The sequence below is a fragment of the Ictalurus punctatus genome, chromosome 18 (assembly GCF_001660625.3).
Source record: "Ictalurus punctatus breed USDA103 chromosome 18, Coco_2.0, whole genome shotgun sequence".
Taxonomy (NCBI): Eukaryota; Metazoa; Chordata; class Actinopteri; order Siluriformes; family Ictaluridae; genus Ictalurus; species Ictalurus punctatus.
The window spans coordinates 7,294,517-7,306,726 of NC_030433.2; the positions used below are offsets into that span (position 1 = coordinate 7,294,517).

General features: G+C 41.1%; 2 protein-coding genes across 2 annotated transcripts; both read left to right on the forward strand.

Moving 5' to 3' along the window:
- The first annotated feature begins 5,821 nt into the window (after positions 1-5,821).
- Positions 5,822-9,262, forward strand: LOC108278454 (bone morphogenetic protein 5). The gene is made up of 5 exons (XM_017491846.3): positions 5,822-6,116; positions 7,081-7,247; positions 7,614-7,712; positions 7,863-7,999; positions 8,520-9,262. Exons 1-5 carry the CDS (start codon positions 5,992-5,994, stop codon positions 8,661-8,663), a joined length of 672 nt encoding a protein of 223 aa, XP_017347335.1. The 5' UTR covers positions 5,822-5,991; the 3' UTR covers positions 8,664-9,262.
- A 1,027-nt stretch (positions 9,263-10,289) lies between these two features.
- Positions 10,290-12,210, forward strand: LOC108278455 (uncharacterized). The gene is made up of 2 exons (XM_017491847.3): positions 10,290-10,838; positions 11,217-12,210. Exons 1-2 carry the CDS (start codon positions 10,580-10,582, stop codon positions 11,564-11,566), a joined length of 609 nt encoding a protein of 202 aa, XP_017347336.2. The 5' UTR covers positions 10,290-10,579; the 3' UTR covers positions 11,567-12,210.

Sequence of the window (12,210 nt, forward strand, 5' to 3'; positions counted from 1 at the left end):
CTCCCTTTGCCACAAACATACACTGATTCACTGATTCACTGATTCACTGTACTCTCCTCGGCATGTTGTCGGACCAAACAGAGGCAGCGTTTGGGAAATATACACGTTAGCCATCCCGATCTGCTCTAGCACTACGATGCACACGTCTGATACAGCAAACTCGGCTAAGCAGACTCTCATCAACGAGAGCCAAATAATCCGAGATTACTCGTGCACCCTGCTTTCATCTTCGAGCTCCCTGATTGGTTATCCAGATCATCCTGATGTCCAAGTGTTTAGTTGCTATGAGATGCTATGAGCAGTAGTATTATTGACATGATTTTGTTAATAATATGTGATACATGTCCTCCTTTCCTCTTTAACAGGAATCAGTACTTTGTGGACTATGTACTAATGAAGCCTCCATAATCCTCTGAATGGCATTGGGAGTTTTTTAAAGACAAAGAATAGGATTGCCTTATATGCTGAGTTGTGCACGTTAGTGTTTTCCCTGCTCGCTCTCTCTCTCTCTCTCTCTCTCTCTCTCTCTCTCTCTCTCTCTCTCACACACACACACACACATGAATTCAGGGCTGTTAATTAGCTGATTAACTGGATCAGGTTTGTTGCACCCAGGGAAAACAGTAATATGTGTAGGACAATGTCATACTTCTGGTCATTGCACAAGGTTAAAATGACCACAGATTATTTTTTTCTTCAACAGATTTGGCTTGAATTTGGAGTTAAGCCACTCTGCAGTGACATACTATAACTAATATGCCCTACTTTAACATCTAAGCTGAATATGTGATTGGCCTCACTCTCACATCTGAGTTGACTTTGGTGCTTGGACCGCTAAATATAAAAGTTATGATTTCCAGCACTATAATAAAATAAATCACAGACTCCCTGGCTATCCTTCATAGACCCCTTGAGGTACTTTGAGAACCACTGACTTAGACAACTTAATAGTCATATCCTGTTGATCTTTCTTACAAACTTTCTGTGATACCTCTAGTCATTGTACAAGGAAACACAGCTTATATGTGGAGTCAAGCCAGTTCCTGTCCCTGCCTATCAAATACAAACAGGGATAAATACATCAATGCAAGCCAATGGGGCGGCGTTGATAGAGTGGGTTGTCCACTAATCGTAGGGTTGGTGGCCCATGTGACTCGACATCCTTGGGCAACAAATATTAAACACTGTATAAGTGCAGACCATTTACCAATTAATCTTGGATAATTAATATGCCACACGTTGATCTTTAAGAGTCCTGATTGGTGCTACATATAATTCTATGGTTAACAGATCCAGTTTGATCAACTAGTTATTATGTCTAACCATTCTTTGGCAAAACAATAGCATCTGCTTTCATCAAGATTAAAATGAAATTTGTGGCTTACTTGTGATGGTGAACAGGCGTTTTGTTTGCTAATTCACATCTTTTTGTTGCTAGATGTTAAAAATGATTTTGCACTGTAAGGTTATTTCACTATGATGTACTCACTAGTACACGTTATCCCTCAAGAGTATGGATGATTCAAACGAGTCAAAGCAGCACATTTTCCAGAAACTATCTTTCAACCCAGGAATACTGCTAAAAAATAAAGTGGTACGCTAAGCCAAGGCACTCTAAAGGTCAGGATCTGCAGTTGTCGCTAATCTAAACATCCAAATTCCCCAAGATTAAAGACAGCCGATGTCCTTAATAATCATTAATCTGTTTTTTTTTCTCAGAGTCCCACCATTGCCCCCGAAATCCCAGCTGACCCCGTGTTGCCCTCAAAGTCCTCAGATAGTAGACAAGTGGAAATATCTGCCCTAATAGGAAGCAGTTTTCTTCACAGAACAAGTCTTTTCAGTTCTACCAGAGCACAACTGATCAAATCTGAAACCAAGATCCTGAGCCTCAGTCGTTCTCCTGCTGTAAAGCCTATCACTCCTACGCTCCCGAAGCATCTCAGCTGTGATAAGTATCTTTAATAACCTCGTGACCTGGTAATCAAAACAACTAACAAGTAGATTAGGATTAGATTGGGGACCACTACGGCTTATTGTCCTTCCATTCTCTAGCGCTCTTCATGAGCACTCTACTGGCCACCGGCTCAGCCCGACTACTGAAACCTTAATCATCACTTTAACCTGTTTTTGATTAGATTAGTGTTACTATTCAGGACTAATTTACTGACTAATCAGGACTCGTGTGTATACTCCTCACTTTAACTGCAGATGATTTTTTTTTTTTTTTTTTTTACAAAATGATTACTTACATACGTAGATGGTACCTGGGGCAATTTAGAGTAGGCAGGGTAGAAGGAAATTTGAGAACCTAGAAGAAGCCCACATGCATATTGTATTTAAAAAAAAAAAAAAAAAAAAAAAAAAAAAAAAAACATGCAAGACTCCACAAGTCAGTCCATCACAGGGCATCACACACACATTTATACACACCTAGGGGAAATCTAGCATATTGTAGATAATCTACCTACTGGCATTTGCGAAGTGGAAGAGAAATCCCTAAAATAACAAATGCAAAAATTGATATACAGTATTAACCCTAGACATACACTATATTATTTGTATAAAAACCACCCATACGCGGTTCTTCCCCAAACTGTCACAACAAAGATGGAAGCACATGATTGTATAGGATGTCTTTGTATGCTGAATTACAATTTCCCTTCACTGGAACTAAGAGGCCCAAATCTGTTCCAGTATGACAATGCCCCTGTGCACAAAGCGAGCTCCATGAAGACATGGTTTGAAGAATGGAAGAACTTTGAGTGTCCTCCACAGAGCGCTGAGCTTAACCCAACTGATCACCTCTGGGATGAACTGGAACGCCGACTGCACCACAGGCCTCCTCGACATTCCAACATCAGTGCCTGATCTCACTAAGGCTCTTGTAGATGAATGAACACAAATCCCCACAGCAACACTCCAAAATCTAATGGAAAACCTTCCCAGAAGAGCGAAGCTTATTATAACGGTAAAGAGGGGAATAAATCTGAAATGGGCTTGGAATTGGGGCAGTGGTAGCTCACTGGTTAAGACTACTGATCAGAAGGTCATGAGTTCAAATCTCAGCACCACCAAGCTGCCACCATTGGGTCCTTGAGCAAGGCCCTTAACCCTCAACTGCTCAGATGTATAAATGAGATAAATATAAGTTGCTCTGGATAAGGCTGGATCCCTCTGATGGGATGTTCAACAAGCACATGTGAAGTGATGGGCAGGTGTCTACAAACCTTTGGCCATATAGCATATGAGGGAATTGTCTGTTTTTTTTTCTAGCACGAGTGGTCAATTGTTCCCCAAAACACTGATTTCCTCTCCTCATGCCATTCTCTCTTTAATTTAGACCACAGGTGTTCAGTAGGGTTCCCATCCACCCTGAGACTGAGACGATCAGTGCCAAACACTAATTTAATGTTTCTACAAGCAATTTCTGTGTTGTTTTGGATGTATGCTTATCTGCTTTTCATGCTGAAAGATTAACTCATAAGTCCTTGGCAGAGTCAACCATCCATTGTGTTAAATTATCCTTGAACTTAATGGAATTCATGATGCCATCAATCTTCACTGGTGCCCTTGGACCACAGCTGGCGAACTGACTTTGTGGGCTTCTCCGTGATGTTCAGACATGCATACAGCCTCATGTTTGACCAAAGGCAAGTATTTATTAATCTCATGCACTCTTTTTCAGATAATTCACCTTTTTTAAACATCAATATCCAATTTTAGAATGCCCCACCCACCCCCATTACAACACAACTGCACATAACTCACATCATCTGAACAGATATCTGACCTTAGCAATAGGCCCAAAGTTATCATAAAACATCAAATAAATGTAGAATTTTATAGGGATATGTGCTTTGGATAGCTGTTCCTCATGATATGAAGGTTTCCCACCTGCAGGACGCAACGTCTGTTAAAACGAATGTAACTTTTATGAGTTTTTAATTTGTATTTTTTAGGCGAGTTAGGGAGGTTGTCTGCACTCAAGGACAATGGTACTACTTTTCCATGTGGTTCATACAAATTTGCTTGTCCTCAGAAGGCTCCAGAAGTACTCACCAGGCCCTGCTTCACTGACTGTGGTCAGATTTGTAAAGATGAATGGTTATCTCTTGGTTGTCCCTACAAAATCCATGCCAACTATATTATTCCGGTAGGAACATAGGAAAGCAAACAAATATTGACATCGTATGTAATCTTTGCATCAGGCTGATCCATGATGAGGTTTGAATATTTACAGGTCATGTTGCTGGTTGCTCCTAAAATAGATCTCAGCTAGGATTCTAAGATTCTCTAAGATGTTTACCTGTGCTTGCCAACAACGGTTCAACTGAGCAAGCTGAAACATGCACGCACACCGCTCTGAGAGAAAAATGCAGATTTATGTGGTCAAGATTACATCATCTTCATAGTTTCAGTGGCAAGTTATGTCTTTTTTTGGACTATTCCTTTAATCCATCTATCTTCCATACTGCTTATCTTACAAAGGGTCTTGGGGAGCCTGGAGCCTATCCCACGGAACTTGGGGCACAATGCGGGGGACACTTTGGACGGGGTGCCAACAAATTGCAGGGCACAATAATTGCACACATGACAGACAATTAGGAAATGCCAATCAGCCTACAACGCATGTTTTTGGACTGTAGGAGAAATCTGCAATGCACAGGGAGAACATGCAAACTCCGCACACACAGGTGTGAGACAACCATGTTAACCACTAAGTATGTTATTTAAACACCACTGAATCATTTATATAGCTTTGTTTACTGTAGAGACAGCCATTTCCTAAAGCCACATGCAGGCTTGTTATCCCTACATTCCTTCATATCACTGATATCGAACCACAAAAGAGCCTGTGTGTTTGTTTTAAGCCCCATGGAGCATAAAATATGTGATGACATGCCTTTTGGATCGTCGACTGTCTGTAAATTGCCGCTGATTGATGTGACCCCATTCAGTCTTACACTGAGCACGTATTCATAGAAAGTCTGTCCTTGCGTGTCGGGTGAAAAAAGAGAAGGCATGACCGGCTGATTGGTCTGCAGCAGATTTAAGCTTTTTATGTGATGCCAGAGCAGCTGGGAGTTGATGCATGATGTTGGTCCAGACCTCATATCTGCTCAAATGTTTGAGGATTTGCTTGGAGAGTATCCAAAAGTCTCAGTGTGAATAGTTACTGTTTCTGCATCAAACAAACACATCCCTTGTTACTCATGTTTTATTGCATATATTTACGATGGTGAGAAACAGATCATGCAATAATTTATTTATTATTTTCATTTCTGTCTGAAAGCCAGCTAGTTACACTCTTGGATAACGAGTTGACGTCTAATTAATTATTGGAGGTTTGCAACAGTGTAAAAAGGTCATTTTCCCCCACGAGTACTAGCATGTTTTTCCGATCGCTTCCAAGGTTTATAAGGCAATGTTATTGATATGACTAGATTGGTTGTTGGCAACGTTGCATGAGCATGTCACACTTATTGAAATAATTGTACAGATCGTGCAATGATTTAGCTAATTGAGTTAATATTTCCTCACCCCATCTCCCCCCTCCCCTTCTTGATGCACCTGCATTTGGAGGGGGTTGCCTTCTAATCTCGAATACTATTAACCACACACAATGTTATTTTAGTGATTTCTTTCTTTTTCACAGGACACCATTGACAAAGCTGTTAGGGGAAAAAAAAAAACGCAGAAAGTATTCCTTCTCAATCCTTTCCTTTCTTTCATTTATCTCTCCTCCCTCTTGCCATCTCCCAATTGTGAGAAATGAAAACAATGTAGAGTATTCCAAGGCCAGACCTAGTCTACGTGTAGATAAAGTGCAGGTTTCCCAGGCTATTAGGAACAACATCTAGTTCCTTCTCTTCAGCACGCTCCTACTGGACATATTAGCCCAAGAGAAGAGCATCTCCTTCTTCAGTGTAGAACCAAGACAAAGCATAGCCGCATTTTTCCAAACCGCAGACTCCTTGATAAGCAGACATGTCCCTGGTGCTTATTGTGTCACTTGTGCTGGTCGCTTGTCATCCAGGAAAAGCGTCCGTCCTCCGCCGTTCGGCAGAAGAACCAGCGGATGCTCAAGCTTCTCCAGTTAACAGGACAAATAGGTGAGCATCACAACTTTTTACTTACACATGTGCTGTCCTCTTGATCTTCCAATTAAGTTGGCATGGAAATTGTTACGGTAAAGTCTGGAATACTTCACTGTCCGTAGTGCAATTTTTCATTCAGATATAATCTGATATAACTGACTGAAATTTTCCCAGAAAGGTTGTACGGGTCTAACGGCAAATTTAAAGAAGGTTTCTATCGTGCATTTTGTAACGCTGAGATCTTTGCAACTTTTTTCTCTTGGCTTTAACTCGTTAAATCGTGTACACACTCGCACTCATGGAGAAGCAGTTTTAATATGGTTTCAGCTCGCAAGGCTGGAGTCAAGGCCGGGCTTTTCGTTCATTCATTTATTTATTTATTTCATACTGCCACTAGGTTCTTTAACGGCTTGCGAGCCGGTGATTTGTATGAGTTCCTTTAAAGGGAGAACCTGTTCCGACTCATAATTGGAATCCTGTTCTTTTGTGGAATGAACACTATCAATCTGCTTGCAGAGACAAGTTTCACACCCCACCTCCAAGTCTGGCATGACATACCATCCTGCCCTCACTCACACCTATCTATTAGCTCACGCAAGACTCAAAACATGAACTTAATGCATCAGTAATGAATTACTCGGTCTTGTTGTTGTTGTCACTCCAGTGAAACGATTTTGGAAGGCTGTGTTTTTACCTCTGATAATGGTAGCTTTAATGATTTCAGGGTTTTATTTTTTTGGTCTTTTCTATGTGCAAAGGATGTGTGAAAAGCATGCATGAGTTATTGAGCTAAAAAATACAGTACATAATACCCTTTTTTGTACTACTTACTGTTTCATTTTGTGGAAAAAAATAAAAATAAAATATCATCACCCAAGCCTAAAGCCACTGGTATTAAATATTAACATCCATCCTTGCAGTTCCTAAACCAGCTATACAGTAATATGCTATTAAAAGTATGACGGCTCTCTGTTCTCAGATGCCTGGGAGATCCACTGCAGAGCGTACGCAAGGTCATACTGGACTCTCTGAATCTACGGAACGAGCCTCACGTGTCCGTTCCTGGAATAGATCAGATCCGAGAGCAGTGGAGAACCGTGTTCAAAGGCGCCAGCAACTCAAGCCCCGTCGAGCAACACGCAGCAGGTAAGTGAAACCTCCGGATCTGCTCTCTCAGTTCTTTTTAATGGGACTGGATCTGGTTTAGCTTTCGGATCTATAATTCACCTCATATTTACTTGTAGATATTTTGCCTATGAGTAAAATTCCGTACATCAGTGATCGTTAACTAAGTTCCAGGAGTTTTTTTTTTTGTTTTGTTTGAGATTTCATTCCCAGTCCTATAAACCCAACACACCTGCTCCAGATGGGACAGATCTGTTGAATTAGAGCTGGTACTGAATCTTGTAGTAAGGCAGATCTCCAGGAACATGGCCTTTTTTTTTTCTTCTTTTTTTTGCGCAGATTTGATTTAGCATGAACATTTTATTCTGCACTTTTCTTTTCTTGTAGACAACACGCCACCACCATCATCATCATCTTCATCATCCAGTTGTGGGAATTCAACACACCTCCAATGTTGCAAGTTTGCCTCGCAGGTTTTCATAAAAGGTTTGTGGAATTTCCGAATCCTCTTTATCATTTCTGAAGCTATAAGCTATATGAACTGAGTTATGAAGCGGTTGCTAATCCCAGACCTCAGGAATTTTGGAATGATGAGCGTGTGTAGTGATTTGGTGCTTAATCTTTTATACATATTAGATCTGGGCTGGGATAAGTGGATTATTTACCCAGAGAGCTTCACCCTCGTCCAGTGCAGTGTGTGCGTCCCACAGAAGAATCAGCGCTTGTTTGATTGCACTGATGATGACCCCTCGACCCCGGATCCTCCCTCACAGGTCAGTTCAACAGAAAAGGCATGCAACGTTTAGATGCACGGTTCGTGGGGGGGTGGTGTTGGTATAAAACGGCACAAAATGCCATTAAAAAGAAAACCAGGTCTGATTAAAGACGGTTAGGTGGCCTTGTGATATTTACACGGGAACTAGGTGACTCTGCAGGTTGACCATACTTAGTGGTTAACAAATGTTAGCCGAGCTTGCCAAAATTCGGAACACAATCTGTCCAGCTCCATGCACTGCAAAAAATATCTTAGCAAGTAAAAGTTTATTCGATAGTTCTTATAAATGAATAATAAACAAGTAAGATATTTCAGCTGGAATTTTGCAAACTGACCAGCTAAAGCTTGAAATGAGTGCAAATAATTCTAGAAATAGCATAGACTTTGTTTTATAATCAGCATATAACAAGAAATATTACGCAAACACGCCTACATTTAACAGTGTAGCGGACATTCACAGTGCTGCTTCATCAAAATTCCTTTTCTGCATGGTGATGTTCTTGTCCTGCGTCCTGCAGAAGCCGTGCTGCGAGGCGACCTCCATCGACACCGTGCCCTTCCTGTACCTGGATGAAACCAGCAACCTTGTTATCAGCATCGTCCCCCTGACCCGTGAGTGCAGCTGCAGCCATGGTGATGACGCCCAAGCCCTTCAGCCGTGATAAACGACACGTCGAGTACAAACACCTCCCCCTACCTCTTTACGTCACACAGGTCTGTCACCGTTACGCACCGATCGGGACAGCTTCCCGATCAAAGCAACCCCTTTCGCATCTTTACTCACATTTTGATGCCACCGAAAGCTCTACCATAATGGACACTTAATATGAAAATGTTGTAAAATAAATATGAAATAAATATTGTCGATTTTTTTGTTGTTGTTGCGGAATAGAAACAAATGTTATGATGTTAAGTAGATATTCGTGGTGGTCTTTCACTGAGCGTTCCTGCACAAGGAGACTTTCAAGGTTAAACTGAAATAATAACTCTTACTGAAAGTTTTATTTACATGAGTATTTTATAGCTTCATAGCTGGAGTCTGGAAAGGGATTAGATAGCAGTGACTGGGTGTTCCTTACAAAAATGTGGGCACTGCAGCAAGCCTAACCATGCCAGACATTTCCCAGTCCAGGCCTCTTGGACTATTTAAACACTATAAACACGTTAACATAGCGGAGCTGGCTTTCAACAGTATAAAAAAATTAACAAACACACACACACACACACACACACACACACACACACACACACACACAAAAACCCCACGTTCCTAAACTACTATAAGTGCATATTTTGTATTCATGGCTTTTCACCATCGTTTCAAGGCTGGTGTTCAGGCGCAGCTGTGCCCCAGTGTTATTAAGCTATTTTGTTCTTCTTGGGAAAGGAGCACAGTTAGGACATTTTGATTACTTAGTATATATGTGAGGTTTGTAGTAGGTCCATTTTGTTCCAAACCTGAGATTAAAGCTGTCGTTATTTTGTTTTTCAGTGTCTCAAAAAATACCCCCAAGTCAGATATGTATGGGATGTAAACCTATCGTCCCAGTCCGCTAATTTCACCTTGCCCTCATGTACACTGTCTTGCTGTGTATTGACTGAATGGTTTCACCTTTCATGCTTTTCTTTTTGTCCTCAAGTGTAATTCAGGACATACCTACAAGGTCTTTAAAAAAACAAACAAACAAACAAAAAAAAAAAACCATTTTAAATCACCAAACCAGTATCTACACCAGTATTATCTTACTTTAGATTGTGTGTATCATGTATTTCATTAAATAAACACTTCATTAAAAAAAATATGCACATGTAATTTTTTTCTTCTTCAGTTTTATTGATTGACGCATTCATTCAGAAGCATATGCATAGAAATATAGCTTTGCCTTACCTTTTTCTTCTTTCTTCAAATCATCTAGTGACACAAAGGGAAGCCAATAGAAAATAATACCGTACACTTGCTTGGAAACGGAAAATTCTAATGTGTTTGTGTCACTTTTTTCTTTTCTTTCTTTTTTTTTTTACTTTTTTTTACCTTTAACGTGTTCGTTGGACCTTTCAAACGTCAGTCACACATTTTCTCCCTGAAGGATTCAGTTCAGAGGTTTATTTAAACAACTTTGGTGACCTTTGCTAGTTTGTTGACTGAATTACTGCAGAGTATTTTATTTCAATTTCTTTGGCTTTCCAAGCAGCATTTTTCCCCCCAGGAGTTGGCTGGAACATCTCTGTAAAACACGCCTCGCGGTTATAACGTTCAGAATTGCAGCTCTCTCCCTCTCTCTCTCATTCTCTCTCTCCCTCTCTCTCTCATTCTCTCGCCCTCTCTCTCTCATTCTCGCTCATTCTCTCTCTCCCTCTCTCTCTCATTCTCTCTGTCATTCTCTCTCTCTCTCATTCTCTCTCTCATTCTTTATGTTCTCTTCTCCATCTTGCCAGATTTGGGTACAAAACAAAAGCAAAATGATCTCAGCGGCGTTCAGCCAAGCTGAGTGAGTGAAGCAGGTGGGAAGGGGGGGTGGAGAGGCAAAACCTACATGCGAGCGAGAGCGTCAGGAGAAGTGAGACGTGGTGGAACGAAATGGCGCACGTGAGCTCTTTCTGGCTGCAGTGGGGAATGGCGTGTTCCGTGTTTGCTTTGGTGTTTGCTTGGGTGTTTGCTTTGGTGTTTGCTCAAGACAGCTCGTGGGACTGCAGTGACAGGGATGACATTCTCAGGGACGCGCCTGTCGACGTGAGCACCCCGTCTCGTTGCACCCTGGACTGCACAGCGCGGACGTACAGGGCGGTTCTGGAGCTGCACAACAGACTTACTATTCGCTTCACAGACTCACGTGCAGGTGAGATACGGTATATGTTCAAATCCTTTTTAATCTTTTGCCTGAACTTGAGCATGGCACAGTTGAGTTTATTACTCTTTAAGCGCTTTAGCTGTTTGTTAAGTCTGTTTTACTCCAGCAGACTTTGCATAAATTTCCAACAACAAAAAGTTCACATTAAAGAAAAAAGATTTGTTGTGATCTCACGCCAATAAATATATGCTATTGACCAATGAATTACAGTGTATGTATCATTCGATTTGGAGATGAGTACGCTTTACTCTTAAATCTATTTAAAGTCTATAGGAAATCTAGGATGATCGTAATATCTAGAGGGATTAAATGAAGTTATTGCGTCTAATCAAGTTGTGGTGTTTTGTTTTTCTTCACTTTATATAGTTGAACCGGAGGAGTACTGCTGGCCCTCCAGGATAAAATGCAGCCCTGGCCAACGTCTCCAGAGTGCATTTATTCTCCTACCTGTGGACTCATCTGTAGTGGATAGCGATCCCCTCAGACTTCAGATCAACTCAGAGACTAACGGAGCGACTGTGCGCCAGCACGCCGAGTACTCGCTTCTCCCGGCCGAATGCGGCCTTCGCTTCGACGTCACGGAGCACATACCCGCACAAGAGCGCCAGGAAAACCTCTGTGTGAAAATAATAGCTCGGGAGCAAAGCACCCTGGGAAATGGTCTAATGTGTCCGCCGTTCCTGGTCACGACCTGGGAGAAATGGAATCGAGGATAAACGAGCTAGAAATCCGTTTTCATCGGTTATCGCTATACGTGACGTAAGATCTGATGCGCAGTCATCAGCGATCAAGGTTTATTATCTAAGAGAACACTACGAGCACTTGCTTTGTACATGTACATTTCATTAACTGTTCTATTGCCTGATATCGGAAGGCATTACGTTTTGTATATCCTGCATAAACTGTTCCACTTCAAGCGGATTATATTTCACGTTGCATTCATAGGCGAAATTCAGAATGTGTATCAAACAGGCTCTATGCTTTTCTGAGGAATATCTGCTACGTCGAAAGGCCAAGAAAATCTCAAACTTTTAATGTTTAGGACACAACAACGGAGGAAAAGAAATGAACGGACTGCGAGACCTCTTGTGTGTGGGTGGGTGGGTGTGTGTGTGTGGGTGTTTTATATATAGCAATGTATTGTTTAATATGAGAAGTAATGCATATTGTTCTGAAAGATATTTTTCTGTTCACGCATTCTTATTCCCAGTTAGTTTGCTGTTCAGCTGTTCTGAAACCAGTTGGTTTATGTGGAAAAAGATATGTTCCTATTACTTATTGTCTCTATAATCTGTAATGTACTCTTTTTAGGCAGTCCCTATAAATAGCACAATAAATAAGTTTGTATATTGTACCGTTA

Coding starts and splice junctions, on each gene's coding strand:
- LOC108278454 (XM_017491846.3), top strand. CDS start 5,992: ATGTCCCTGGTGCTTATTGTGTCACTTGTGCTGGTCGCTTGTCATCCA. Junction 6,117..7,080: donor CCAGTTAACAGGACAAATAG/GTGAGCATCACA, acceptor CTCTGTTCTCAG/ATGCCTGGGAGATCCACTGC. Junction 8,000..8,519: donor CCCCGGATCCTCCCTCACAG/GTCAGTTCAACA, acceptor TGCGTCCTGCAG/AAGCCGTGCTGCGAGGCGAC.
- LOC108278455 (XM_017491847.3), top strand. CDS start 10,580: ATGGCGCACGTGAGCTCTTTCTGGCTGCAGTGGGGAATGGCGTGTTCC. Junction 10,839..11,216: donor CTTCACAGACTCACGTGCAG/GTGAGATACGGT, acceptor CACTTTATATAG/TTGAACCGGAGGAGTACTGC.